The sequence below is a fragment of the Microcebus murinus genome, chromosome 4, assembly GCF_040939455.1.
Source record: "Microcebus murinus isolate Inina chromosome 4, M.murinus_Inina_mat1.0, whole genome shotgun sequence".
Taxonomy (NCBI): domain Eukaryota; kingdom Metazoa; phylum Chordata; class Mammalia; order Primates; family Cheirogaleidae; genus Microcebus; species Microcebus murinus.
In genome coordinates, this window is record NC_134107.1 from 30,441,378 (window position 1) to 30,466,361 (window position 24,984).

The 24,984-nt window shown below is 46.0% G+C and overlaps 1 protein-coding gene across 2 annotated transcripts in view; it reads left to right on the top strand.

The window, feature by feature from the left end:
- Positions 1-5,020: 5,020 nt before the first annotated feature.
- The window catches only part of PAMR1 (peptidase domain containing associated with muscle regeneration 1), a 74,165-nt gene continuing 54,201 nt past the window's right edge, over positions 5,021-24,984 (top strand). For both annotated transcript variants that reach the window (XM_012738763.3, XM_012738765.3), the window contains exon 1: positions 5,021-5,251. In XM_012738763.3, coding sequence (XP_012594217.2) covers positions 5,179-5,251 — 73 coding nt within the window. In that variant the 5' untranslated portion in view covers positions 5,021-5,178. The remainder of the gene's footprint in view (positions 5,252-24,984) is intronic.

Here is a 24,984-nt window from a genome sequence, read left to right on the forward strand (position 1 = left end):
AAGAAAAACAGTTCCTACTTTAGTTTAAATTTTATTTAAATACCCGAGGGAGGGGTTTTCTGCAAACTTCAAGATGAGATGTTCATAGACAGATAGTTATAATAGTTACAATAACAGTTAACATTGTTGGATCTCCCATTATGTATAATAGCCTCATTTTAATTTTCTCACCCCAATTAAAGGTAGCTATTACCTCTTTTTTACAGATGAGGAAACTGAGGCTCAAAGGGGTTATTCAACTTGCTCAAGTTCATATGTCTAGGAAGTAGCGCCACCGTGCCCTATTGCCTTCACTTGGAGTTATTCTATTTTTTATTTCTTTCCTCATCCCAAATGGCTCAACTGCTTTTAACTTTTGAGCTAGTCACTTGGATGGTGGTCAAAATTTTTACTGGTATTCTTTGTAAAGCTTTGCAGGTCAATTTCATAGCAGACAACTTTTTTTTTTTATTGAAGTTTATAAATATACATATGGAAGTCAAGAACAGGTTTCCCCAAGCGATTCAGGAGCACATTGACGATGAAGGAGAGAAGCTTGCCGGTTTTCAGCAATTTGCCTGAAAAATGACATAGGGCCAGAAGAATGTGGCCAGAGAAACAACCACAGCTGTACCTACCCCCTTGCCTGGCTCCCGGTGGAAGGGAGTGGAGCTGAGCCAGACCTGGAGGCAGAACATGACTGCTCATTGTGTAGGTAAACAGCCGGGATTCATTAGGGCTGGGGACTCCCCTGGTGGGGCCAGCTACAGCAGGCTCCGGTGGAAGGGCCCTTTGTCTTTTCTGCAGTCTGCCCTCCTCCATCTCTGGCCCTGGCTGACTTGAACTTTGTGTTGTGTACAGCAGATGAAAACCAAACTTAATTGCCAGAAGTCTGAGATGCCTCTGGTAGGGTGCAGACCAGTTCTGCTCTGCCCTCTTCTTTTCTCTGGCTCTCTCAGTGTGTGATTGCTGCTCGTTGCTGGTCTGCAGAGGTTTCAGCTCCTCCAGAGATCAGGGAACTGTAGACATTCACAAAGACAGCCTTCTCTGCTCTTTCTCCCTGTGCATTCACATGCAACTGGCTTCCCTGGTGGCACTAAAAAAGGTACAGCTTTTGTTAGAGTGCCTCGTCCTTTCATGTGAAAATTAGTGTGTTTTACCACGACTTGTAATTAAATGGGTGGCTTGACTCTATCTACTACAGCCAATTGTTGATTTCTGAATGCTGATTATTAGTAGATAATTCTTAATTCCAGGTATCATTCCCTACTTCCCAGCATGCCACTTTCTTAGCTGTGGGAGGTAAGGGTTGGAGGGGGAGAGAAGTACAGTAGACATAGGTAGCATTTACTGAGTACTTTGTATATTGTAGGTGCCATTACTCCAACCCTATGGGAGGAGGTACCATTATTCTTCCCGCTTAACAGATGAGGAAACTAAGGCCATCGTAGGTGAAATAATATGCCCAGGGATTCAACACTGGGCAGTATGGTCCAGAGCAAGTCAGGACTATAAAAAAGAACAGGGGTCCTCCAAGTATCCACTATGCAGTTGATAGTCTACATTGAACAACTGTATGTATGTACAAAATCACTTTCCCCAAACCCAAGCAATATTTGGTCAAATTTTCAATTTCAACTTATAAAGATCAGTGATTCTAAAACATTTGGGAGTTTGCAGATGAGACTTTGAAGAAAGTCATGGCTCTCTCTTACTCTAAAAACTGCATGCAGAATTTCATATATAATTTTGAGAGGTTTAAACTCCCTCTAAAAATCCCTTCCTAATAGGCAACTCCCAAATTGAGAAGCCCTGATTTAGAAGAATACTAACTCCATCAGTATGAAAAATTGAGTTGACCTTAATGGGGACAGAGGGAGCTAAACTTGTGTAGGGAAATCAAAATTTGTGTAGAGCTGTATGACCTCACGTCAACTACTGACTTTTCTGTATCATAGTCACAGCTCCCCTCTCAATCTCCCAGCCCTGGGTTCATTGTGAAGTTCAACAAGATGCTGTCTAATCACTGCTTTGAGTTCTCCAGAACTGTGTGTTTCCCTCCTTTGCAAAGCATCTTTCTGAGGGTTCCTTTCCAGTTTCTCTAGCCCCGGGAAATTGGCAAACCCAAATCAGTGACAACAAACTAGCAAATAAACTCTGTGGGGATTCCAGAAACAGAAGTAAGGGCCTGTGTTTTCAGGCCCCCAAACCTGTAGAAGGAAGCAAAGATCTGGTCCCAGGGACTTCCTTAGGAAGCAGCCAATTGGGTTTCTTTGTAGGGGAAGGAAAAAAACTTCTTTTTTTTTCCTCCACCCATCTTAGTTTCTTGCCTGGAGTCCTGTAAATTAGACTGACAAAAGATAGATTAACAAGAGAAAAATAAACAAAAGTTTGTTACCTTGTGCATGTGGAAATACCTGGTAATGAGTAACTCAAAGGGGTGGTTAGAATTTGGACTTATATAGCATCTTAATAAAAGAACAAAATGTTTGTAAAGAAGTGACAAGACAAAGGAAAAGGACTTTGAGCTTCTAGGGGTGGCTAATTATAGGAAGGCAGATCTCTGGGGGAACGAATGGAAGATAAGGGCTAGTTAGGAAGGTTCGACGTGTAGATTTTTCTGGGCTGATGAGTCTAGTGCTGTCTCCAGTGATTGACTTCTGTCCTTCCTGATAGAGAGAGGAGGTAGAGACACCTTTATAAATTTATGTCCTGCTTTTAGGCAAATAGAAGGAAGGCATGGAGCTCTTCTTGTATTGGCTTCTTCTCAACTGCCTTCGGCTCAAAATAATCCTTATGCCAAAGTGGAATATTTTGGGGTGGTGCATTCTGCTATCCTTCAGTTTCATCCCCTGGAGCCCCACCCTGTATGTGGGGGTACCATTGCTGTAGGAATGAGGCTGGTAGGTATTGGCTCAGGGAGGTTTTGTGTGTGTGTGTGTGTGTGTGTGTGTGTGTGTGTGTGTGTGTGTGTGAAGGGAAGAAGGGAGTGGTACTGTCAGCTGGTTGTAGAAACAGACTCCTGAGAGGCTCTCACACCTACAGTTATTTGGAAACTAAGTCACCTCCTCATCAATCTCATCCCCAAAGGACAAGGACTCCCCCAATTCCTAAGCCATCAGGACCCTGCCAACACCTATAGAATAAAATTCAAACACCCTGGTCACACTCTTACTCGGTTCCAGTTCTCTGCCACATTCAAACTATACATCCACACTACAAAACAATACTGCCTATTCTTTTCAGTTGGCTCTTGTTCTTCAGTTGGTTTTGTTTAGTATATCTCCAATATCTTATCTCTCTCTCTCAAAATTGTTTAAAATGCATTATAATGGTATACATTGCCATGGATACTTTGAGGAAAAGCATAAACATAAATTATGCTATAAACATATATATACTCATTATTTCCTAGTGACACTGTTCAAATTCAGTCCTTCCTCCCATAAAGGCCCTCTCTACTGCCCTCCATGGATTGAGAACCTACTTCCCAGACCGCAGGTCAAGCCTCCAGCTTCAAGAAGCCTCCCCACCAGCCCTGACCCTGAATGATCCCTGGCTTCTCCCAACTTTGGTTCTTAATCTGACAATCTGAAATGGGCCAAAGTGTGTCCCAAAGCCCCAGGTCCCCAGAGTGTGGGTGTGAGTCTTGCTTTCTCACTCCCGTGAGTGATCTTGAGCTGGTCACTTAATCTCTGAGTCTTTGTTTCTGCATCCATAACACGTGGGCAATACCGCCTAGTGTACTCAGTGACTGTAACGGTTGAATACAATTCTGTATGCATAGCATCGTAAGAAGCTGTATTGCCTAGTGGCCAGGGCTATAGTCTCTGGAGCCAAGCTGCTGGGGTTCAAACCCTAGCTTTGTCCCTCATTATCTATGTGACCTTGGATGACTTATCGAACTCTCAGCGCTCCATTTCCTGTCTGTAAAATGGAAAGGATCATTTTGCTGGTGAGGAATAACTGAGTTAATGCATATAAGGTACCTGGCACAGAGACTTGATTAAAAAAAATGTCACCTATTTATTATCTTATGAAGCAAAAAGATTCTTTTTGGCACCAGGGACTGGTTTCATGGAAGAGAATTTTTCCACGGATTAGGAGTGGTGGTGGTTTTGGGATGATTCAAGCACATTGCATTTACTGTGCAGTCAGACCTCTCTGCTAATGATGATCTGTATTTGCGGCTGCTCCCCAGGGCCAGCATCACCGCCTCAGCTCCACCTCGGATCATCAGGCATTAGATTCTCATAAGGAGCTCTCACAACCTAGATCCCTCCATGTGCGGTTCACAGTAGGGCTGGTGCTCCTGTAGGAACCTAATGCTGCCGCGGATCAGACAGGAGGTGGAACTCAGGTGGTGAAGAGGAGGGGCTGTAAATACAGATGAAGCTTGGCCAGCCACTCACTTCCTGCTGTGCGGCTGGTTCCTAACAGGCCACAGACACGAATGGGTCTGAGGTGGGGGGTTGGGGACCCCGGTTATACGGCATCCTTCTTGCTCACTTCAAGATGTCATTTGCTGTCTCATACCTAAACTGAGCCCCCTCCCAGTGGAGGTGGTGTCCTGCTCTCTGTGTGCTTCTGTTCCTGAGCCTAACTCCCTGGGTGGCTGGTGCAGGAGCTATTCAAGTTGCTAAATGTCATGGAAAGATGAAGAGTTTTCCCAGTAAGCTATAGGTGCAAAGGGTAAGGTTTCCAAACGGTGGCTGCCTAGAGCAAAGAGACAGAAAAGGAAAGCTGGGGGTAGACGAGGAGTGCTGGGAGTGGGGGAAGGTGGGCTCCCCTGTCCTCCAGTCACCAACTCCCTGTTCCCCCAGGCCATGCTTTCAATCGGGCTCTGGTCAGAGCAGACACAGCCAGCTCCTGTCCTCACCTGAGCGCTCCACACCCCGCCCACCTCTGCTCCCCGGTGCGGAGCCCGCCGACCTGGGCTGGCCCCAAGCCGCAGCTTCCCTTCCAGCCTCACCTCCCCGGGCCGCGCAAGGGTTAAGGCAGCCGAGAGGTTTGGGCTGACGTCGCTCTGGTTGAAGGTGGCTCCCCTCGGATGAGGACGGGAGAGCCGGGCGAGCTGAAACCCGAGCTCCCGCTCAGCTGGGGCTTGGGGAGGTCCCTGCAAGAGCCGCCTGCCCGCCGGCCTCGCTCGGTCCCTCCTCTCCGTCCCCTGCAGACACTCGGGCACCCGCCGCGGGAAGGATGGAGCTGGGCTGGTGGGCGCAGCTGGGGCTCACGTTTCTGCAGCTCCTTCTCATCTCGTCCTTGCCCAGAGGTACTGTGAGTAGCGGCACCCCGGGAAGGGGCAGGACCCGGGAAGTTTCAAGAGGAGGTGGTGGGGGGAGCAGGGGGCTTGGCTGGTGGCGCTTACAGCTCCTCTTGTCACCCTCCCTGGGAATGTGACACGGGTTTGTCATCCCTGATTGTGAGACTGAACTATCTCAGGATGGGGGGCCAGCTCCAGTTTTATTTGATTTTTTTTTAAAAGTCCCGAATTACCTTGGGGAGTCACTTCTGTCTGCCTTACCGGCTTTGACTTCCCAAAGCAAAGTTCCCCCTGGAACCAGCTCACTCAGAGGTGGGCAGGAAAGAAAGAAGAGAGCGAAGGAAAGACAGGGATAGAGAGCAGGGCTCCCCTGGTGCTCTTCCTGGTGAATCTTGCTTGGTGACATCGCACAGACATGACGTTCTGAACGATCACGTAAGGAGATGTGCGAGCTCAGCACATATACACACACACACTTCCTTCCCCATAGGAATGAGAAAGAAGAAGAAAAAGCAGAGGTTAAAAGTGCAAGTTGTTTCTGGGGGACCTGCAGCAGCGTTTGTTTTGAAAGAGCCCTGGCTTCTTTGTTTTTCACATGTCATCTTCTGAGCCACAATCTCAGATCAAAGGGGCTGCAGGGGGCCCATGAGGCTGGGACGCAACGTGACAGGGAGCTTCTGGGAGCCTCTTGGCCCGGCCAAGACAGAAGCCAGGGGATGGCAAGCTTGTCCTGTACCCGCTCACTGGCAGGCCGGGAAATGGGGACTTCTTAGGAGCATCTGTGGCTGGAAGGTGAGGTGTCAGGAGGTAGGGGGAGATCTCAGAGAGTGAAGGCAGGCTGGGACAGAGAGACAGCCGTGCGTGGGGGCAGGCTACCTGTGAGCCTCTGCTGCTTCCCTCTGCTCTGGCTATGTGCCACCCGGCGGTACCCGAGAGCCAGTGCTCTGCTGCTGAGAATGAAACAGGACACGTGGGGTGGCGAGGAAGCCAAACGCAGCAGCCTACCGCATAGAAGGGGAACACAAGCTATAAGTCTATCCTTCCGTGGTAAACAAAAAGCTGACATACACGAAAATGCCCTCTCCGCCATTTTGGTCAACACTTAACACCTACCCAGGTCCCGCCTGCCCAGGTAGAATCTTCCTTGGTGATGTCCCGTCAGGATGGCCAGAGTGTCGAATTTGGGTTTTGCCTGGATTGGCATCTGGGACAGCCTGAAGATATTAACGAGGGAAGAAGGAGCCTGTGTGAGGACTCCTCTCTGCTCCGTCGCTGACTTTTGGGACCAAACCCACGGGGTGTGGTGTCCTCAGATCAATTCCAGAGGCCCCTGGTTCTTCTCAGAGCACCAGGGTGCAGTGGATTAAAGTCCTCATGGTTGCAGCCATGTTTTCCTGCTTGGTTTTTTCCAATAATGTGCCAGGTATGATGGGTCAGACCCATAAAATCCAAGCTCAGCTGCCCCTTTTCTCTCTAGCCTAGGATCTGAAAAACCCATTTCTTTCTGACCCAAGAGTCTCTTTTACCTTTTGCTATGAGAAAGCTTCAGGGAGGGTGCACGGTTTCTTGGCAGCCAAGCTGCTGACTGAACCAGAGTACAGCCTCACGTGTCTAGCAAGGATATTTCAGTTATTGAATGTTTTATTCACACTTAGAGGGAAGACGGAGGAATAGAGTGAAGAAGGAAAATATTTCTTCAAGTAGTGAAGGAGTCCACTCCCTTCTGGGATTCTGAATCTGGCCCTGTCGAGAAAAGCTTGGAAGCATATTTCCTCTAATTGCTTTTCTAAAAAGAGTATGTGATGAAAATGTAAACATCCACTGGGCTAGTACGGAGGATTGTTGTTGCTCATTGGCATGTGACCTGGGTTGGGAGGATGAGAATCCAAACATTACGCCAAGCGATAACCCAACATAAACAGAATGTTTGGGGAGAAACCCAACTCCACTGACTTCACCAAATAGCAGTAGCTCTGCCAGGGTGATTTTGCCTGAAGAGGAAAACCTCATTTAAAATATGGGACTCTTGGGAATGAAACCTTAATCTGGAGAACTTCACAAGTGGTGCTTCCAACAGACATTGGCTTGTGGGGAATGAACATAAATACAACTGGGAAAGCTAATTCGAAGTGCAGATATTCGGTGGGCAAGAGCAGCCAGCTGAGAAAGGAAATGTGGAAAGAAAGCAAGGCAGAAGGAGTGGCAAGAAAAATTCGATGTTAGTTTACACTGGGATGTGTTAGCAAATTCCTAGGAAAGAGCTATGACAATGGGGCCTTCTTGGCAGGGGTGGACTTTTGTAGGGGATTGTGAAGAGGGTGTTCCCCTAATACATACTCTGAGAGCTCCTGGCTTCCCCAACAGGAAAATAATTTAATGCTTGCATCACGGAGTTTGGGAGCTGAGAGTGACTTTAGAGATTATTTTAGTTTGAGTCCCTCCATTTCAGAGGACATTGAAACCAAACATCTAACTAACACTTAGTGAGCATTTATCATGTGCTCAGTCTTTGAGCCAGATACTCTATGTGCATTAATTCTGAGACTGCCCTAGTAAGATGGGTGCTATTATTATCCCTGTTGTACGGATGAGGTTCAGAGAGGCTCTAAAGATATCTAGGCATAGTTCCTCAAAAAATTAAATATAGATTTGCCATTTGATCTAGCAATTCCACCTCTGGGTATATATACAAAAGAATTGAAAGCAGGGACTTGATCAGATATTTGTACCCCATTGTTCATAGAAGCATTACTCTCAATAGCCAAAAGGTGGAAACAACCCAAATACCCATTGATAGATAAACAAAATATGGTCTAACACATACAGGGGAACATTATTCAGCCTTAACAATGAAGGAAATTCTGATACATGCTTCGACATAGATGAACCTCGAAGACCTTACACTAAGTAAAATAAGCCAGACACGAAAAGACAAATATTGTGATTCCACTTATATGAAGTACTTGGAACAGTCAAATTCATATAGATGGAAAGTAGCATGGTGGTTGCCAGGGGCCAGGGAGAGGAGGGAATGGGGAGTTATTATTTGATGGGGACAGAGTTTCAGTTTGGGATGACGAAAAGGTTCTGGAAATAGATGTTGGTGATGGTTGCACAACAATGTGAATGTGCTCATGCCACTGAGCTGTGCACTGAAAAACGATTAGAAAGGTAATTTTATGTTACATATATTTTGCCACAATAAGTAAATTATAAAAAAAGACAACACAGGCAGATTAGTGGAGGCTGGGTTAGGCACGGGCTGTCTACTCTCTGAGCCCAAGTTCACCTGTTACGGGGCTGACTTCCACTCATACATCTAGCATGTGGGTTGATTATGCCGATGTACACCCAACTTCAGTAAGGTTTCAGGACACACATGAAGCAAGAGAGAGAGAGCCCCTGCTAGCTCCTGTGCCTGTTTTGGTGGCACCATTGCAGTGTCTTGGGTGGCTGTAGCAAAGAGAGAGATTGTGGAGCTGAGGGACAGCAAACTGGTAGCCCTGGCGCCAAAGTGCCTCGCAGAAGTATTTCGCAGGACACGGTGCTTAAAATGTTTTGCACCTGAATGCCTTGAAGTAGGCTGGATCCTCTCTAGGGTCAGACACAGATGCCTTCTCAACTCGTATGTCTGATACCTGCTGGTCCCTGCTAGCATTTGAGTTTTTGACTTCCTTTTCTGAGAGGGATGGGGCAAGAAGGGGAACTGAGAGAAACAAGGTGGAAGGCTGGATGCTGAATGGGGAGAAATGCGAGTGAGTAAAACTGCTAAGGATTAATTGTTAACAGGACTTTTAAAAGCATCTGATATATTAGACTCGTATGGGCGTCGCATAGATTTTAACTTGCATGTTTCATGGAACATAATCTCACTTCTCTCTGTGCCTCCAACTCTTTGGAAAAAGGTTTTACTCTCATGCATGTCCTTGAGTGTGAGCTTTTGGTGGAAACTGAGGACAAGGCTGGGTGTTATATCTGGGTCAGTAAACTGTGGACAAAGCACATTTGGACCTGGGATCCCAGAAGCAGAGGTGACCCAGAGCACGTAAGTCCCTCAAAAATATCCAGAATTCTTGGAAAGAGCTTTGGAATGCCACTGGCATGGACGGAGGGTTTGACTTAATCTTATCTACACCTGGGTCGCACTGGCTAGAGAGAGATGGCTGAGATAATGATGTCTAGGGGACCTAAAGACTGGCCTTAAGTCAGAAAATTATTTCCATCTGCCCCATTGAGTGGCCAATCCCGATGCAAGAGAAAACTTCTCTACCTGCCTCCCCTGAGATCGGCTCTAGAAGCTGCAATTGATTTGGGGTGTGTGCAATTTGGAAAAAGTGCCAAATGCACTCGGATAAATGAGGGAAGGGTATGCTTCCTCCCCCAACATGGAGAAGGAGCCGTCACTCTCACTCTACAGATATTTGAAAGTCTCAAGAGCCCAGCCTCCCTCCCCTCTTATTTTCTTTTAAAGGGGAGAGAAACGCAGCGTTTACATTCTCCAGTTCCTGAATTCCAGGGCAGAGGACCCAGAGGCCAGCTGGAACATTGAAAGCTACCAGATCAGTGGCAGACAGTCTATCGGATCCCAAGCCTGGTCTATGCTTAAGGAATTCTGTTTGTCGTCACAGGATCTGGGCCAAAACTTTAGGTTTATAATGGAGAGAAAGAAGTAAGGAAAAATAACAGTAGGACAAACCAGACCTTATACCTGTAAACAAAACCACAAAAGGAAGGTGGAGAATTGGAGTTGGCTGGAGATGTTCCACTCTCTGAATCAACGTGACTGCTACCCCCACTCACCAGCCCCAGCGGGCCCACCTGGAACCCAAGAAGAGCTATGTCCCAGAGGAAACAGGGGCGCTGAGCAGACCAAAAATCCAACCGACTTCCGGGATAGCTGTCCACGGTGTCAGGAACCTCACTCTGACTAGACATGGGGAGTGAGAATTTCTCTGTCCTTTGGTCAACTTTTATAATCCAAATCATGTGTCTGTTTCCAGAGCAACAGAACTAAGGAACAGACATATTTCATGTCTGGCCCTGACACTATGCATCCCTGCTCCTTTATGGATTTATTCTGTCAAGATCATCAATGCGTAAACTCTTAAGCCGCGGGATGGGAAGAGCAGGCCAGGAATGAACGAGGGGAATCATTTTTCTCCCTTCTCTTTTGGCATAGCATAACTGATGGATAGTGCAGGGCATGGAGACTCACTCCCCTTCCTCTAATCCCAGGATGGGTTTTAGCCAATTCTTCTCAACCTTGAATGAGGATCTACTGTCTACCAGACACCGGTGTCTTGGGTCTTAACGTCAAGTATTTAAGAGAAGTGCTTCTCTTGGCTAAGCAGCAAATGAAGACACCTATTTCTGCCACCCTTCTGCCGCTGGAGTTGGATAAATGCCTTTATTCCTGCAGTCTGGGCGTCTTTGTCTCCGCCCTTTCTAAGGCTCTGGCTGTCTCAGAGGGTTGAGTTAGTGGTTTGGCAGCAAGTATCTGTGTAAGTAGCAGTCTGGCCCGTTGGTTTGGTGATTAGAAAACCAGGACTGCTACTGCCGGAGTGGAGTGAGAAGCACATTCAGCTAACTGGAGCTCACGGGGAGACATAGCAATTGTCCTCATAAACTGCATTTATGGAGGGTTAAAGAAAATTCCATCCAGTCTACTGGAAACCACTGGATGGAGAGGGGTTGTTGGCCCAGTTTGCTTCAAATCAAATGAAGTGTTTGAGACTTTGAGAAACTAAAATGTCCATGTTCTTCAAACGCATGCCACTTCCATTTACTTCATAAGATTTCTTTGAAGGTGACCAGTTAGTCCCCTGCACCATGGGATCCCTCCTCAGGGGTTAACAGAGGTGGTGGGGGACACCTGAAATGCCCTAGGACAAGTTGCCTGAGCTTCGCCTCCAGGTGGTATCATCTCTTCCTGTGTTTTCCAACATACCCTTGGCTTACCTGGATGCCGGCAGAAGGGAGGACTTGGCTGATGGTAAAGAATCTTTGTTGTAGGATTTCCTGGTCTGGCTTTCTGCTTCCCAGAAGGTTGACTGCCTGCTCCCAAATGGTGCTCACCCTCCCTTCTGGGAAAGCCTGCCCCTCTGGCCAGCCCACGGGTAAAACAAAATGGGTAAATATCTCAAGCCCTTATGGAAATGAGACACACTCTGCAATAAACAAAAGCATTCAGTAGGTTGGGTGCAGTGGCTCATGTCTGAAATCCCAGCACTTTGGGAGGCCAAGGTAGGAGTATTGCTTGAGGCCAGGAGTTCAAGAGAAGCCTGGGCAACATAACGAGACCCTCCTTCATCTCTACAAAAAATGGCGATTCCATCTGTAGTCCCAGCTACTGGAGAGGCTGAGGTAGGAGGATTGTTTGAGTCCAAGAGTTCTGGGTTGCAATGAGCTATGATCGTACCACTCCACTCCAACCTAGGGTGACAGAGCAGGACCTTGTCTCAACAACAACAACAACAACAATGAAACCAGTAATGGACCCAGTGGATTTTTCATTCTGTACAATAGAGACTCTAAAAGTCACAGCAAGAGAAGATAGAGGATTCTAAAATCAGTCTTTGTCATAAATGGCCTTTACCTTGGGAATCACATGTGCCTCCTATGTCCACATTCATGTATTTATTTGGCAATTCATATCAAGCACCTACCAGGTGCCAGGCATGGTTCTAGGTGCTGGGGATACAGTGTTAACTAAGACAAAGTCCTTTTCCCCAAGGCACTTGCAATCTACTGAGACAACTTAGGGTTCAGCATGGCATTTCCCAAAATGAGTTTCATGGAATGCTAATCCTGGGAGATATTCAGCAAAAATAAACAGAACCCAGGATGTTATGATGCAATAAGTCTGGGGGAATGTGGAGAGTCACCATGCACAGAGCATATTATAGACTCTGCAGAGTCCTGCGAGAAAGACAGCTATAATTAGCATTTTACAGAGTTTGAACACAGAGCCTCTTTTTGCAGAATATTTTATACTATCCAGTGGAATTAGTGCCGCGTGGAATGCAGTTTGGAAGACTCTGATCTCTTGCCTGCAAGGAATAAACACAGAAGAATATCTCACCATTACAGTTTGAAGCCTAGGAAACACAGGCTTCCCTTCAGCTTTTGGTGAGCCATGGGCAGGAAGTCTGATGTCCTTGTCACTTAACACTTGCTGAGATGTCTACAGGACCACAGAGATGATGGCATATTCCTGTTGCTGTGAGAAAAGTCCCCACCAGCACTAATCTACACGGGCCATCAAGAAAACTGATTTCCTGTGTTCAACTTGTTTGAAGTAACGTGATTGGTCTGGGATTGTCGGGCAAACTGAGACATGAATCTGATTCATGAGCACTCATGGTGATGTGGCAGTTCTGGCCAGTGATAAGAGCTGTGACTTGACTTCCCGACTAGGTGTGTCCTTGGCGTCAGCCATGCTGTCTTTCCTTCAAAAATAAGGAGACTATTTGGGCATCGTCCTAATCCCAGGGGGCATTGAGTCCAAGGTTCATTCATCACCAATTACCCCCTCCTCTCTCTCTACTTTCCTACCCCCTCCCTGGGCTTGTCTTCAATCTCTTTTTACTTACTCATGTATTTGCTAGCTCTGACATAACCCAGTCACTGTGACCCTGGTTTGCACAACCCGAGAGTGGTCTCTCTGTTTACACTGGGGTTGTATCCCATAGAGAGAGCACATGAATTTGAGCTTATTCATCCATCCTTTGTTGATTGTTTCTGGGACCTACTTTATTCCTGTCTTTGCTAAATATTGACCTTGTTGTCATGCAGCATGGTTTCTCCCTTGGCCCTAGCATTGCATACCTTCTCTCTCTGCCCGGACTCGTTTCAGAAGGGATGACTGCAGTGACAATGGGTGAGGAATGAACCCAGCTAGCTGTTCCTTTAAAGGACATCTTGCCTAGGTGGACTTGGGGAAGACATGATCTTCTCAGCAAAGATTCAGCCCCCACTAAATATGTATGCAATTCATCTTTGATACAGATGTCTTAGTATGGATGTATTCAAGTTTACATGTGCATGCACAGAGAAGAATAAAAGCACGGATGTGGACATATTTGTGTGTATATGTATGAATGTGAATATGCATGGGGCACAGAGTATTGGGGTTATTTGGCAAGTTACTTTACCTCTCCAATGGGGCCTTGTCACCTTCCAGTCTGTAGGGTGAGGGTAATTGTGCCTATATTGTAGGTTTATTGTGGGTATTAAATAAGATAATCTATTTAAAATTCTTAGTGTAGTGCCTGATAAAATGGGAATACTCAGGAAATTAAGGTTGTCTTCTTCTCCTCCCCTTCCTTCTCTTGTTATTCCCTCTAACACACGTTTTGCAAGGAGTTGAGAAGAAGTGATACTGGTGTTTTCATCTGTAGTAGTATGGAACTTACATGGTCTGCCTGAAACTCACTTCATGAGTCCAAAGTCCCATTCCATTCATCTGTGATTCTGTCGAAAAAAAAAAAATCCCTAAAGATTGGCTATGCATTTATTAACTCATGACATTTTCTTTCTCCTGTTGGTTTTATCACATATCCACCTTCCAGTCTTAGGGGAAGTGCCTTCCACATGGTGAGCCTTAGTGTCCCTGTGTTTGAAATAGGGCTGGTGCCAGGTTCTTGCAGGGACTTAGGGGACAGTGTCTTGTAGAATAGGTGAATCTGGACCAATGACATTGCATCCCAAACACTGAGGCCCCCTTAAAATTCTGCAGATGAGATGTTGCTGTGATTAAAAGATAGGGTCAGCCAGGAATACTCAGGCAAAAAGAAGTTCCCCTTCATCTTATTCTAGCTTGCAGAGCTAGGGGAGGTAGCTATAATAAGGACTACTCTGCCTAAAGCTGCTGCCAGCTCAGGACTTAGGGACCCATCAGATACACCATTACAAATGCATCCCTCTGGCTCAACATCCCGCCACACCTCACACCTGTTGCTGGCCAGCCAGCTGCTTTGGTAGAAAGAAAATCTGGCTTCTACTTGCCATCAGTGAACCTGGGTGGTAGGACAGTAACCCTAATTCCGGAAGCTTTTGGCAAAGAGGTAGACAGTGGAAGACCAAGACCCCTGGTGTAGCCCTAATGCATTCTGGCCCAGAAAGAAGATTTTGAAGTGTGCAAGACTGGGAGCAGGTGGGACAGTTTGTAGAATTCCTGGGCCTAGGGATGTCCAGATCGGAGTTTCAGGGTATAGCTTAAGTTTGATTGTCTTTAATGTAGCCTAATGTTGCATTCTAATGCTTTGTTTGCTATATTATTTGCTGAGTTCTATTGCCAAGTATTTTTAGATGCATTATCCAATTATTTTTTCAGTAACCAATGCTAATAAAAATAACATCTATTCAGCTCGCATTCCAACATTTGAAATAACCCAGAAGCAGCTGTCCTTCAGGGATTTCTGGCTCCACAGTTGTTGAGGATAACAGCACCGGGGGGCTCGTCCAACAAGCTAGAGTTTGGGTTTTGTTCCCTTTGGCAACGGATACGGAATTCCTATTTCTAAAGAGGAGCAGCAGGGGGTGAGGCATGTCCTATTAAATGGTGTCCAAAGAGGAGGTTTTAGGGAAAAGAGGTGAGGAAATCCCAAAGCAGGCAGGAAGAGCCCAGAATGCCAGGATATAAGCAGGAACAGACTGCTTGAGAAGGCCACGTATGTGTGGGCCCCTGGGGAGACGTCACGACTCACCACCTCTGCTCCCGCAGCCGTCTGTGTCTTTTTTGTTCTGCAGAGCATAATGGTAATGCCTGACACATATGCAATTTTTCTTCTAAAAGAAATTGCACATATGCAATTTTTCTTCTGACACATATGCAATTTTTCTTCTAAAGCCCTTTGTGCTCATTGCCTTTTCCAATGCAGTGACGTCGACAGTTCCGCCCCTGTACCCCTGTTCCCGTGAGGCCCTGGGGAAAGGCTGTGGCAAGGTGTTTATTCTCTGCTTGTCCAACAATGTAAATGGGGGGCAGATTCCATGACTGGACCCAGAGGATAGCCCAGAAGGTCAGAGTCCCTTTCAAAGCCACTAGGAAGTCAGGGTTACCATCCTTGTTAGGCAAGCGGGAAGGGAGGACCGATACAAAGTAGAGCCTTACGTGAACTGGAGGGAGGGTGAGTTTTTTGTAACATATTCTCCTAGGCAGGCATCCTGAAACTACGGCCTTCGGGCCACATGCAGCCCGCTGAGGACAGTTATCCAGCCCGCCGGGTGTTTTTGCTGCCGCTGCCTGTCCTGCTTGGCAGCCGACTCGTCCCGGGCCCACAGTGCGCACTCTCCAATGGTCTCAGGGACAGTGAACTGGCCCCCTGTTTAAAAAGTTTGAGGACCCCTGTGACCTAGAGATAGTGAAAGCAGAATGACGGGGCTGTGATTCTCGAAGGAGTGTGCTTATTGGACAGGCAGAGACTCAGACCTGCCCCTAGGGATTCTGAGGGAGAAGGTCTGGATTGGGGTCCAGGAATATGACTTTTTAACAAGCAGCCCAGGTCGTGTCAGTGCCAGTGATCTGGGGAGGGTGTCGAGGATGAGAACCTGGCCTTCTCGCACGTGGGGCCTGAGCCCCGGCTCTGCCACTTCCTGTGTAACCTTCATCCAGGTCCTGAACCTTTCTGTGCCACGGTTTCTCCAGGTGTAAAATGCAAGATCGTAATGCCGGTCTGAGGACTGCATGAAATAACGCGTGGAAACACATGGAAAGCACTCGGCACGTGCCCGGCCCAGAGCAGGCTCTCAGTTTATGCACATCGTTGCTGCTGCCATCCGGAATTGCAAATCATGTACCTGGGAGCCAGGCCAGCACGGCGGTCAGGCAGTCTGACTCTGGAAGCTGCCTGTCCCGGTCTGCTGGGATCCGGCTCCAGTCTGCTCCTCACTACTCGTGTGACTGGGTATGCCATTCCACCTGTCTGTGCCTCAGTTTCCTTACCTATTTAAAACATAAATAGATAACATAACTTCCCCCATATTATAGGATTGTTAGAAGGGTTAAATAAGTTTACACAGGTGCACAGCCTAGAACTGCGTCTGGCGTATGGGAAGCACTGCAGAGGGGCTTGCTGCTGTTATCTGAAACACGTTAGTCATCAACCATTCGCAGTGGTTTCCGAGCACGGCAGCATCTTCCCTTAACTTCCCTTTGGTGTCACTGTTGGCAGCAGAGCCCTGTTCTGGGTAGACTACGGATCCGACCCCCGGCATGGCTGTTCATCCTAATCATAAAGATAGTAATAACACCGAATAGTGACTGAGCACTGCGCTAGCTGCATTCCTTTTACTAGTTTTTGTTTTCCTCATTGCAGCCACGAAGGAGTACTATCGTTAGCCACATTTCACAGATGAGAAAACTGAGGCACAAAGGCACAAAGAAATTGAATGGCTCTCCCAAGGCCACATAGTAACTGGTGGAGCTGGGATTCCGGCAGTCTGGTTTCCAGGTGTTTCTCTTCACCAGGGCTGCTTTCTTCTTAAACTGCAAGTCAGAGGCATAAACTTTTAAGAATCAATGTCTTGTGTTGGAAATAATGAGGCTTTGGTCCCAGAAAGAGCTGGGTTCTGACCTTTCTTCTTCTACCTGAAAGCTGTGTGTCCTGGGGCAACTTACTTACCCTCTCTGTTTTCTCATCTGCTAAATGATAAAAAGAATACCTACTTCAAAGGGTGGTCCTGAGGATCCGGTGAGCTGGTGTCAAGGGCTCAGATATATCCCTCGTGGGCGCTAGGACCCAGGAGTAGAAGGGGAGAGATGCAGAGTGACAGTGTGGGGCAGAGTGCTTAATAGAGGATGAAGGGGGAAAGGGAGTGACAAGTTGACTTGTACCCCCCTCCCTCTCTCCAGTGTACATGACCCAAAACCCTATGTATCTAGGGACTCTATTGAAAGTTTTATCACCCCTGTTACCCAAAGTGGAAATGAAGGCCTTGCCTGTCCATCTGCCATTGTCCAGTTAGCAGGAGGAGCTGGGACAAGGGAAGACTGAAGTCACTGAGGTCGAGATCCAGCCAGGCTGGACTGAGAGTCCCCTGGTGACAGGCTGGCTCTCAAAGGCTGGGGAGGAGGGACAGAGTCACCAAGGGCCGCAGGAAGCCATCCCTCCCCTGACCCACTCTCTCATCATTCCTGCCTGGGCTCTGCAGGTGCCCTCAGCCCCACGGAGCCGGTGGCCAGATCTTCCATGGTCAGGAGCGCCGTGTGCTGCTTAGACACCCCCACGGGGGTTGGGGCTGCACTAGACGAGGGGCCAGTGAGTGGTGACGAGCGAGGCTGCCTAAGCGTGTCTCTCTGATGCCTACATCTCTCTTTCTCCCTCTAGCCTCAGAGGGTCTAGAAAATGCAGACGGTAAAAATAAAGCCTCAGTAGAAATTTTAATTAGATGCAGTTAGATGGGAGGCCTGTGGGGGTTTTGGTGGACCAAGATGCCTTTCATTTTACAAAGTCAGTCTGGAGGAAGCAGGACTGGACTGATAGAACTGGACTCCCCCCTCTGGACAGGGGGTACCGGGACGGCTGCTTTTAAGCATGGACATTGAGACATGCTCGGACGAAGCTTACCATGCCAGAGGACGATACTTTGCAACACTCTGATTTAATAAAAGGGGCGACCGAGTGCTTGCCTGCAAAGGGTAATTATACAGCAATTTAAAAATTCCTCGTGCAGACTATTCAATATCAGGAGAAAATGTTCATAATCTAAGGGAAAAAAACCAGTTTCTAAAACAAAACATGTTACCGATTTTGAGAGGTAAAAAAGACTTTGTGTTTATGCATCTATCAATTCCTACACGTAGATATATATGCCTGTTGAAAACAGATGACTTGATAGACACCAAAATGTTGAGATTGTTTCTGAATACCATTCATTCCCTTATTTGTAATTTCCTTTATTTTCCAAAGCTTTGACAAAGAACTTTTTTTTTTATATTGAATAGCAGACAGATTGGGGGGTGGGGAGGGATGAAAAGGCAGAGAGCAGAGGAGTTTTAGGGCAGCGAAACGATTCTGTGTGATGCTATAATGGCAGACACGCATCGTTATGCATCTGTCTAGACCCATCGAATGAATAACACCCACAGTGAACCCTGATATGCAATGTGAACCTCGGGTAATAAGGACGTGTCCAGGTCGGTTCCTCAGTTGTGACAAATGTGCCACTCTGGTGAGGGACGTTAATGATGGGAGAAGCTACGTGCGTGCTGCGTGTGTGTGAGTGTGTGTGTGTGTGTGTGTGTGTGTGTGTGTGTGTGATTTGGGGAGATAGTAGGGGGTTTATGGGAAATCTCTGTACCTTCCACTCAATTTTGCTATGAATCTAAAAGTGCTCAAAAAAAATGAAGTCTCAAGGAGTTTCATAAAGAAAAATGAATATTTTATCCAGTGGAAGAGTTAGCAATGAATGAACGAATGCGTGCGGCTCTTAGACTTCCGTAAGCTTGATCTCTCCATGCCTCAGTTTATCCCAGGGCTGTGCTCTATGGGTTCTTTGTGCTTTCTTTGTGCTGATTTACTGAGAAGCACTGACAGTGTAAAACTCATTTTCAGCTTTTATAAGCCTTTGTTTTTAAACATGGAAGGCAAAGGAAAGTTTGCTCCACTCCTGTAGCTGGCAAAACTGGCAGTTGTCCTAGCCTCTTTCCCCCTGGGTGGCAGGCATGCTCACCTCCCCACCAGCCCAGGAATTCTGTGGACCTCTCTTTGCCCCCCAGAATTAATGATCTAAAACAGAGTATTTGGCATTTCTCTTTGGTTCAATAAATAAGACCAACTCTTCCCTACTTAGTGTTTGCCCTCACTAGTAAACTGGAGGGGTTGGGCTAAATGATTTTTAACTCCAAATGTATTAGCTACCTCACTGGGATCATTTTGAAAATTAAATTGTGTTAGGCGTTTAAAAGCACTTTAGCTAAGGAAATGCTAAAGTGCTTTGGCATACATATAAGAAAACATTCAATAACTTCTACTGCTGGTGTTGCTCTAAATCCTAGTTTCTGGAGCTGGCCCATAGCACCATATTGAAATTCCCTGAAATTTATGCAGCTGAAGCCAAATGGCCAATGGATCATTGTAATTCTAATAAAGGGAGGAAAAAATCCAGGATGTTGCTCTCGTCTGTTTATTGCATTTTTAAATCTCTTTAGCTGTTCAACTTGAAATTTTTCTCATAGGATATCTCATGTATCTGTCTTTTACACAAATATTTTGGGGGCGCTTTCCTGTCTCTGCTCAAGCTGGGAGATGGAGGGGCATGGACTTGCCAGGCCAGAGGGCAAAGGGCCAAGTCACAAAACCATCAAAACCATCACTTCTACCCATCACTTCCAGATTCCTGGGAGGTGGTCTTATTTTTACAAATAGATCAATTTCTTTCTGTGGTTTTATTTAAACCTCCCTAATCCTGTGGGGGGTCTGTAGATTTGGTGCTAATGCCCCTTTATGACCATTCATTCATTCTCATAGCATCCTCAATTTTCTCTATCACAGTTTGGGATTATGTATTTGTGGGGTCATTTGAACAATGCCTCTGCTACTAAACTGTGAGCTCGCTGAGGCCAGGGGTGACATCTATTTCTTTCTCCATTGCATTCCTGCACCCAGCCTCTTGCTTGGGACATAGTTGACACTCAGTAAATACTTGTGGAAAGAAAGAATGCATCAATTCACTCACACTCTTTGCACCGTGTTCCCTGCGGAGAATGAGGAACAGAGTGTTTAAATGGCTTGCTGTGGGTTAACCTTTCTTTTAAGAAGTCCCAGTGTGTCAGGCCCCTATCGATGCTGGAAAAAATTGCCACGACCGTAGTAATTTGAAACAGCACGCACTTATTACCTTGCAGTTCTGGAGATCAGAAATCGGAAATGAATCCTACAAGGCTAAAATCAAGGGGTCACGGGGCTGCATTCCTTCTGGAGGTTCCAGAGAAGAGCCCATTTCCTTGCCTTTTCCAGCTTCTAGAGGTTGTCCACATTCCTTGGGCCATGGGTCCATCCTCCTTGTCGAAGCACATCACCCCAACCTCTATTTCTGCACATCTCCCTTTCTCAGACCCTCCTGCCTCCCTCTCGTAAGGGTCCTTGTTATTTCCTCGGTTCCACCTAGAAAATCCAGAATACGCCTCCCATCTCAAGATTCTCAAATTCACAGCTGCAAAATCCCTTCTGCCAACATTCCCTGGGGTTGCTTCCTTAGACTGAGGTGGTTGTTACTTATATAGTTATTAATAATGGGCCAAAGAGGGCAGAGGCGGGCCTACTCGTTAAAGAGAAATGCCAATGAAAGTATTTAAGGGAATCAATTCCTGGGTAAAAGGGAGGCCCTGGGAATCCCACAGACAGGCCAGAGGAGGTGACCAGCCCTGCTGCTTAGGCGGAAACAGGCTTTGCCAGGTGCCGGAGTGGAGCGAACCTTCCTGGGCCTTCTGTGTTGAAGTGCAAAGTCTCATAAGAGTTGCAAATGAGTTTTATGCTGTTAGTGCCCCCTTCGAGGAGTTACTCATATTTATAAATTCTTAGAAAACTTAGAGAAGGATGTAGCGCTTGCCCCAGGGTAAACAGAGGGAGGGGGTGAGACAGGAGCCACCCCCCAAGGTATGTGTTCCCTGTTCACAGGGGCTGGAGTGGCAGAATATGGGCGCACGGCAGGCAACTTGGACCGCCCGTTCCAGACACCTGGCCATGGGCAGAGAAGCGCCAGAGCTCTGGTAGCAAATTAGATGCAAAGCCGGTTCTCCTGGCTCTTGGCTCCAAACTGGACCCCCTGCTTGGAAATCTTTGACTCTCTAAGGAAGGGTAGCTCTAGCATTAAGGCCAAAGTCATGCAACAGATAATTATTCAGCACCTCCGTGTACTTGGCCCTGCCCTAGAAGCCCTGAGCAAGGCAGATGTGGTTCCTGTTAGCTATGGTCACAGCCCATCAGCTAGACAAATGATAAGCAAGTCAGTGAAAACAGAAAATGGTTATGAATCGTGCTGAGGGCCACGCAAGGAAACAGGGTGCTGAGATGGAGATGACCGTGCTGGGAGGGGCGGGCGTGCATCGCAGGTGAGAAGGCCGCGAGGACCTCTCTGAACAGGCATCGTTCTCACTAAGACCCGACAGCCGAGGCAGAGGCCCTGGGCTGGGCAAGAGCTTGGTGGTTTTGAGAAACTGAGAGAAGGTGGGCAACAGTGGCTGAGCCAAGGTTGGCGGGGTAGGGAGGGAGCAGGCCCTGAAAGGCCTTGTGGACAGAGCATGTGAGGTTTATTCAACATGCAGTGGGAAGAAAGCTGATCACTGTAAGCAGGAGCTGATAGGATACACACTTTAACCACTTTGGCTCTGCGCTCACCGGCCGCGAGGCCTTGCCCACAGCCGGCACTCACAGTCCGCACGACAGTTTGTGCTGTGCATTGACAACGAATCCATTTTTGCTCTTGTGTGATGAGGAAAGCTTCAAAGCACTGAAAGCTTGTTTTACTTTACAGGCAGCTGTGCTTGTAATGTAAATCAGAATAGGTAACGTATACATATATGTTTTTATTGCTTTATTTTTAAATGTTCACAATTTTATTTTGATAAATGAAAAATTAGAAAAGTCATATCACGGCTGTCGGCTAAAGTCGCTGTGCACGTTCATCTGTGGCTACCGACTATAGTCGACGCTGGTACCGAAGTGGTTAAAAATAAGATCCTTGAGAAACATGGGTGTTCTGTACTGTTTTTAAGGTACTCAATGCTTATTACATACTGGGCACTATGTTAAGCTTTTTATAAACATTATCTTGTCTAATACTTTCAACAGGCCTGAGTTGGATAAAATGTACCCATTTTACTGGATAGTAAACTGAGGCTGAGAGAGTAAAGTAACTTAGCCAAAGCAGGTAGCAGGAGTAGGATTGAAAAACTCTATCTTTCTGACTCTAGTACTTTGCCTCTATTTTGTTTTCTCTCCCCCCCCACTTTTATAACATTAAAAAATTGTGATTTTATATATATATTTATATATATATGAACATAAAATTTGTCATTTTGGGGGTATTGCAACTGGTTTTAATTTGAATAATTTTGGCCATATCTTATAGATTTAACACATCATAGTACATTACCGGTAATATATATTCCACCAGGAAAACTTTTGGCACAGAGAATACAGGTAGCAGCATGTGATCTGAAAAAGAACTTGCCCAGAAGTCATAATATTTTTTTTTTTTGAGGCAGGGTTTCCCTCTGTCGCCCTGGCTAGAGTGCAATGATGTCATCATAGCTCACAGCAACCTCAAACTCCTGGGCTCAAGCAATCCTCCCTCCTCAGCCTCCCAAGTAGCTGGGACTACAGGTGCACCAAAACTCCCGGCTAAGTTTTCTATTTTCAGTAGAAAAATAGTACTCAGGTGCTCAGGCTGGTCTCAAACTTCTGACCTCAAGTGATCCTCCCATCTTGGCTTCCCAAAGTGCTAGGATTACAAGTATGAGCCACCGTTGCTGGCCCAGGATTCATAATCTTTGCTTCTTTCAAGCAAGCTTCATTTTGGTCCTGTGTTAGTTCCCATCCTTTGGCCTTTGGTATGCTATTCTCCCTAACTGGATGGCTTTCCTTGATTCTCTTGGCCTTTGGAAATATAATTGTTTTTTTTTTCTGTGATTAAAGGAAGCTATATATAAAAAAGAAAGCTGTATTGAGTTAGAGGAATTTTTAGATATTTGACTTACAATGAGAAAGAAGAAAAGAAGTCAGGATGTTATAATTTAATAATAAATTTCAGTAGAGTGACATGTTACAGTTCATCAATCCATACTTATTAAGAATTCAGAGTGGTCAGAATGGTATTAGGTATTAGGAACACGCAAAAACATTTTAGCAATAGGGAGATATAAATATAAAATGAGGGCACAGAGCGCTAAGGAGTAATGAGAGTAGAGTGCAGTTAATCAGAGGAGGAGTGGGAGGACAGAGAAGGCTGAGAAAATTTGTCATTTGAACCATTTTAAGTATACAATTCAGTGGCATTAATTACATTCTCACTGTGAGCAACCTTCACTTCCATCTAGTTCCAAAACTTTTTCATCATGCCAAACAGAAGCTCTGTAACATCTCCCCATCCCTCCTTCCATGCCCCCAGCCCCTGGTAAACTGTCATCTACTTTCTGTCACTCATATGAATTTGCCTATTATAGACATTTCATATAAGTAGATTCAGGCAATATTTGTCCTTTTGTTTCTGACTTCTTTCACGTGGCATAATGTTTTCACCACAGCATGTATCGTTCCTTTTCAGGGCCAAATAATATTCCACTGTATGGATAGATCTCATTTTGTTTATCTCTTCATCACTTGGATTGTTTTCACCCTTTGGCTATTGTGAATGCACATTGGCATATAAGTGTCTCTGAGTCCCTGTTTTCAATTTTTTAGATATATACCTAGAAGTATAATTGCTGAGTCCTGGGGTAATTCTATATTTAACTTTTAGAGGAACTGCCAAACTGTTTTACATAGTACCTGCACCATTTTATTTTCCTGTCAACAATGCATGAGAGTTCTGATTTCTCTACATTTTTGCTAAGACTTGTTTTCCACTTTTTTTTGGGGGGGGGGAAGAGGTGTGGTTTGGATTGTAGCCATCCTAGTAAGTGGTAGCTCATGGTGGTTTTGATTTGCATTTCCCAAATGACTCATGATGTTGAACTTCTTTTCATTTGCTTTTTGGCCACTCATATATCTTCTTTGGAGAAATGCCTATTCAAGTCATTCACCCATTTTTTAAAATTAGGCTGTTTGTCATTTTGTGGTTGAGTTGTAGTTGTGTTTTTTTGTGTTCTGGGTTTTGAACCTTTATCAGATATATGATCTGCAAATATTTTCTCCCATTTTGCGGGTTGTATTTTCACTTTCTTGATAATGTCCTATGACGCACAGAAGTTTTTAATTTTGATGAAGTCTAATTTGTTTTTCTTTCGTTGCTCATGCTTTTGGTGTCCTTTCTAAGAATGCACTGTCAAATCCAACATCATGGGTGGAGATTTACCCCCGTGTTTTCTTCTGTTTTTCCTCACTTGTAACCATCAAATTCTCACGTAGATTTCAGGTCATTCATTTCATCAGCTAACATCAGAAACTCGGGAAGCTCAGCTAAGAAAGGTGTGGTGGTTGCCCGGAAGGGACTCACAGAGTAGTGGGGGAAACAGACCTAGTGGTGACCATGCCATGATGATCGATGCCATTCATGCCCGGATGCCAATGGGAGGATCTTTCCTGGCCCACCAATGTTTTAGAAAAAAAAGATTTAAAAAAGCAAATTTTTCATAAGACTAAATATATTCAGTTTAAGAAATGGTCCCTTATTATGCAAGTGGTTCCTTTCTATTGAACTAGAATGTTCTTGTGACCCGGAGGCTGAGAGTAAATGGGGACAGTTTCTTTTAATGGCTCTACCTGGCACATTAAAAGTGATCAACCCTGTGTCAGACTTCCACATTTGAGAAGGAAATTAGAAAACCATGAAATGCAAGAGGGTGCAGGCCACCGCAGATGCCAGGGTCCATTCATGTGGCCCGCGTGTGGGGCTCTCAGCCTGGGGGTTATAGGGAAGGCTTCATGGGGACCGTGTCCAGATTCACTTTCTTTCTCAAATATCTGACCTGTTTCTGCTTTAATCGTCATCTTTGCACCACAGTTTTAGAAACGGAGAATCAGGAAAAAGCAGAGCAAGCCCAGGTTGGAAGGGCTGCTTCTTAACCTGAGTTCCTCTGG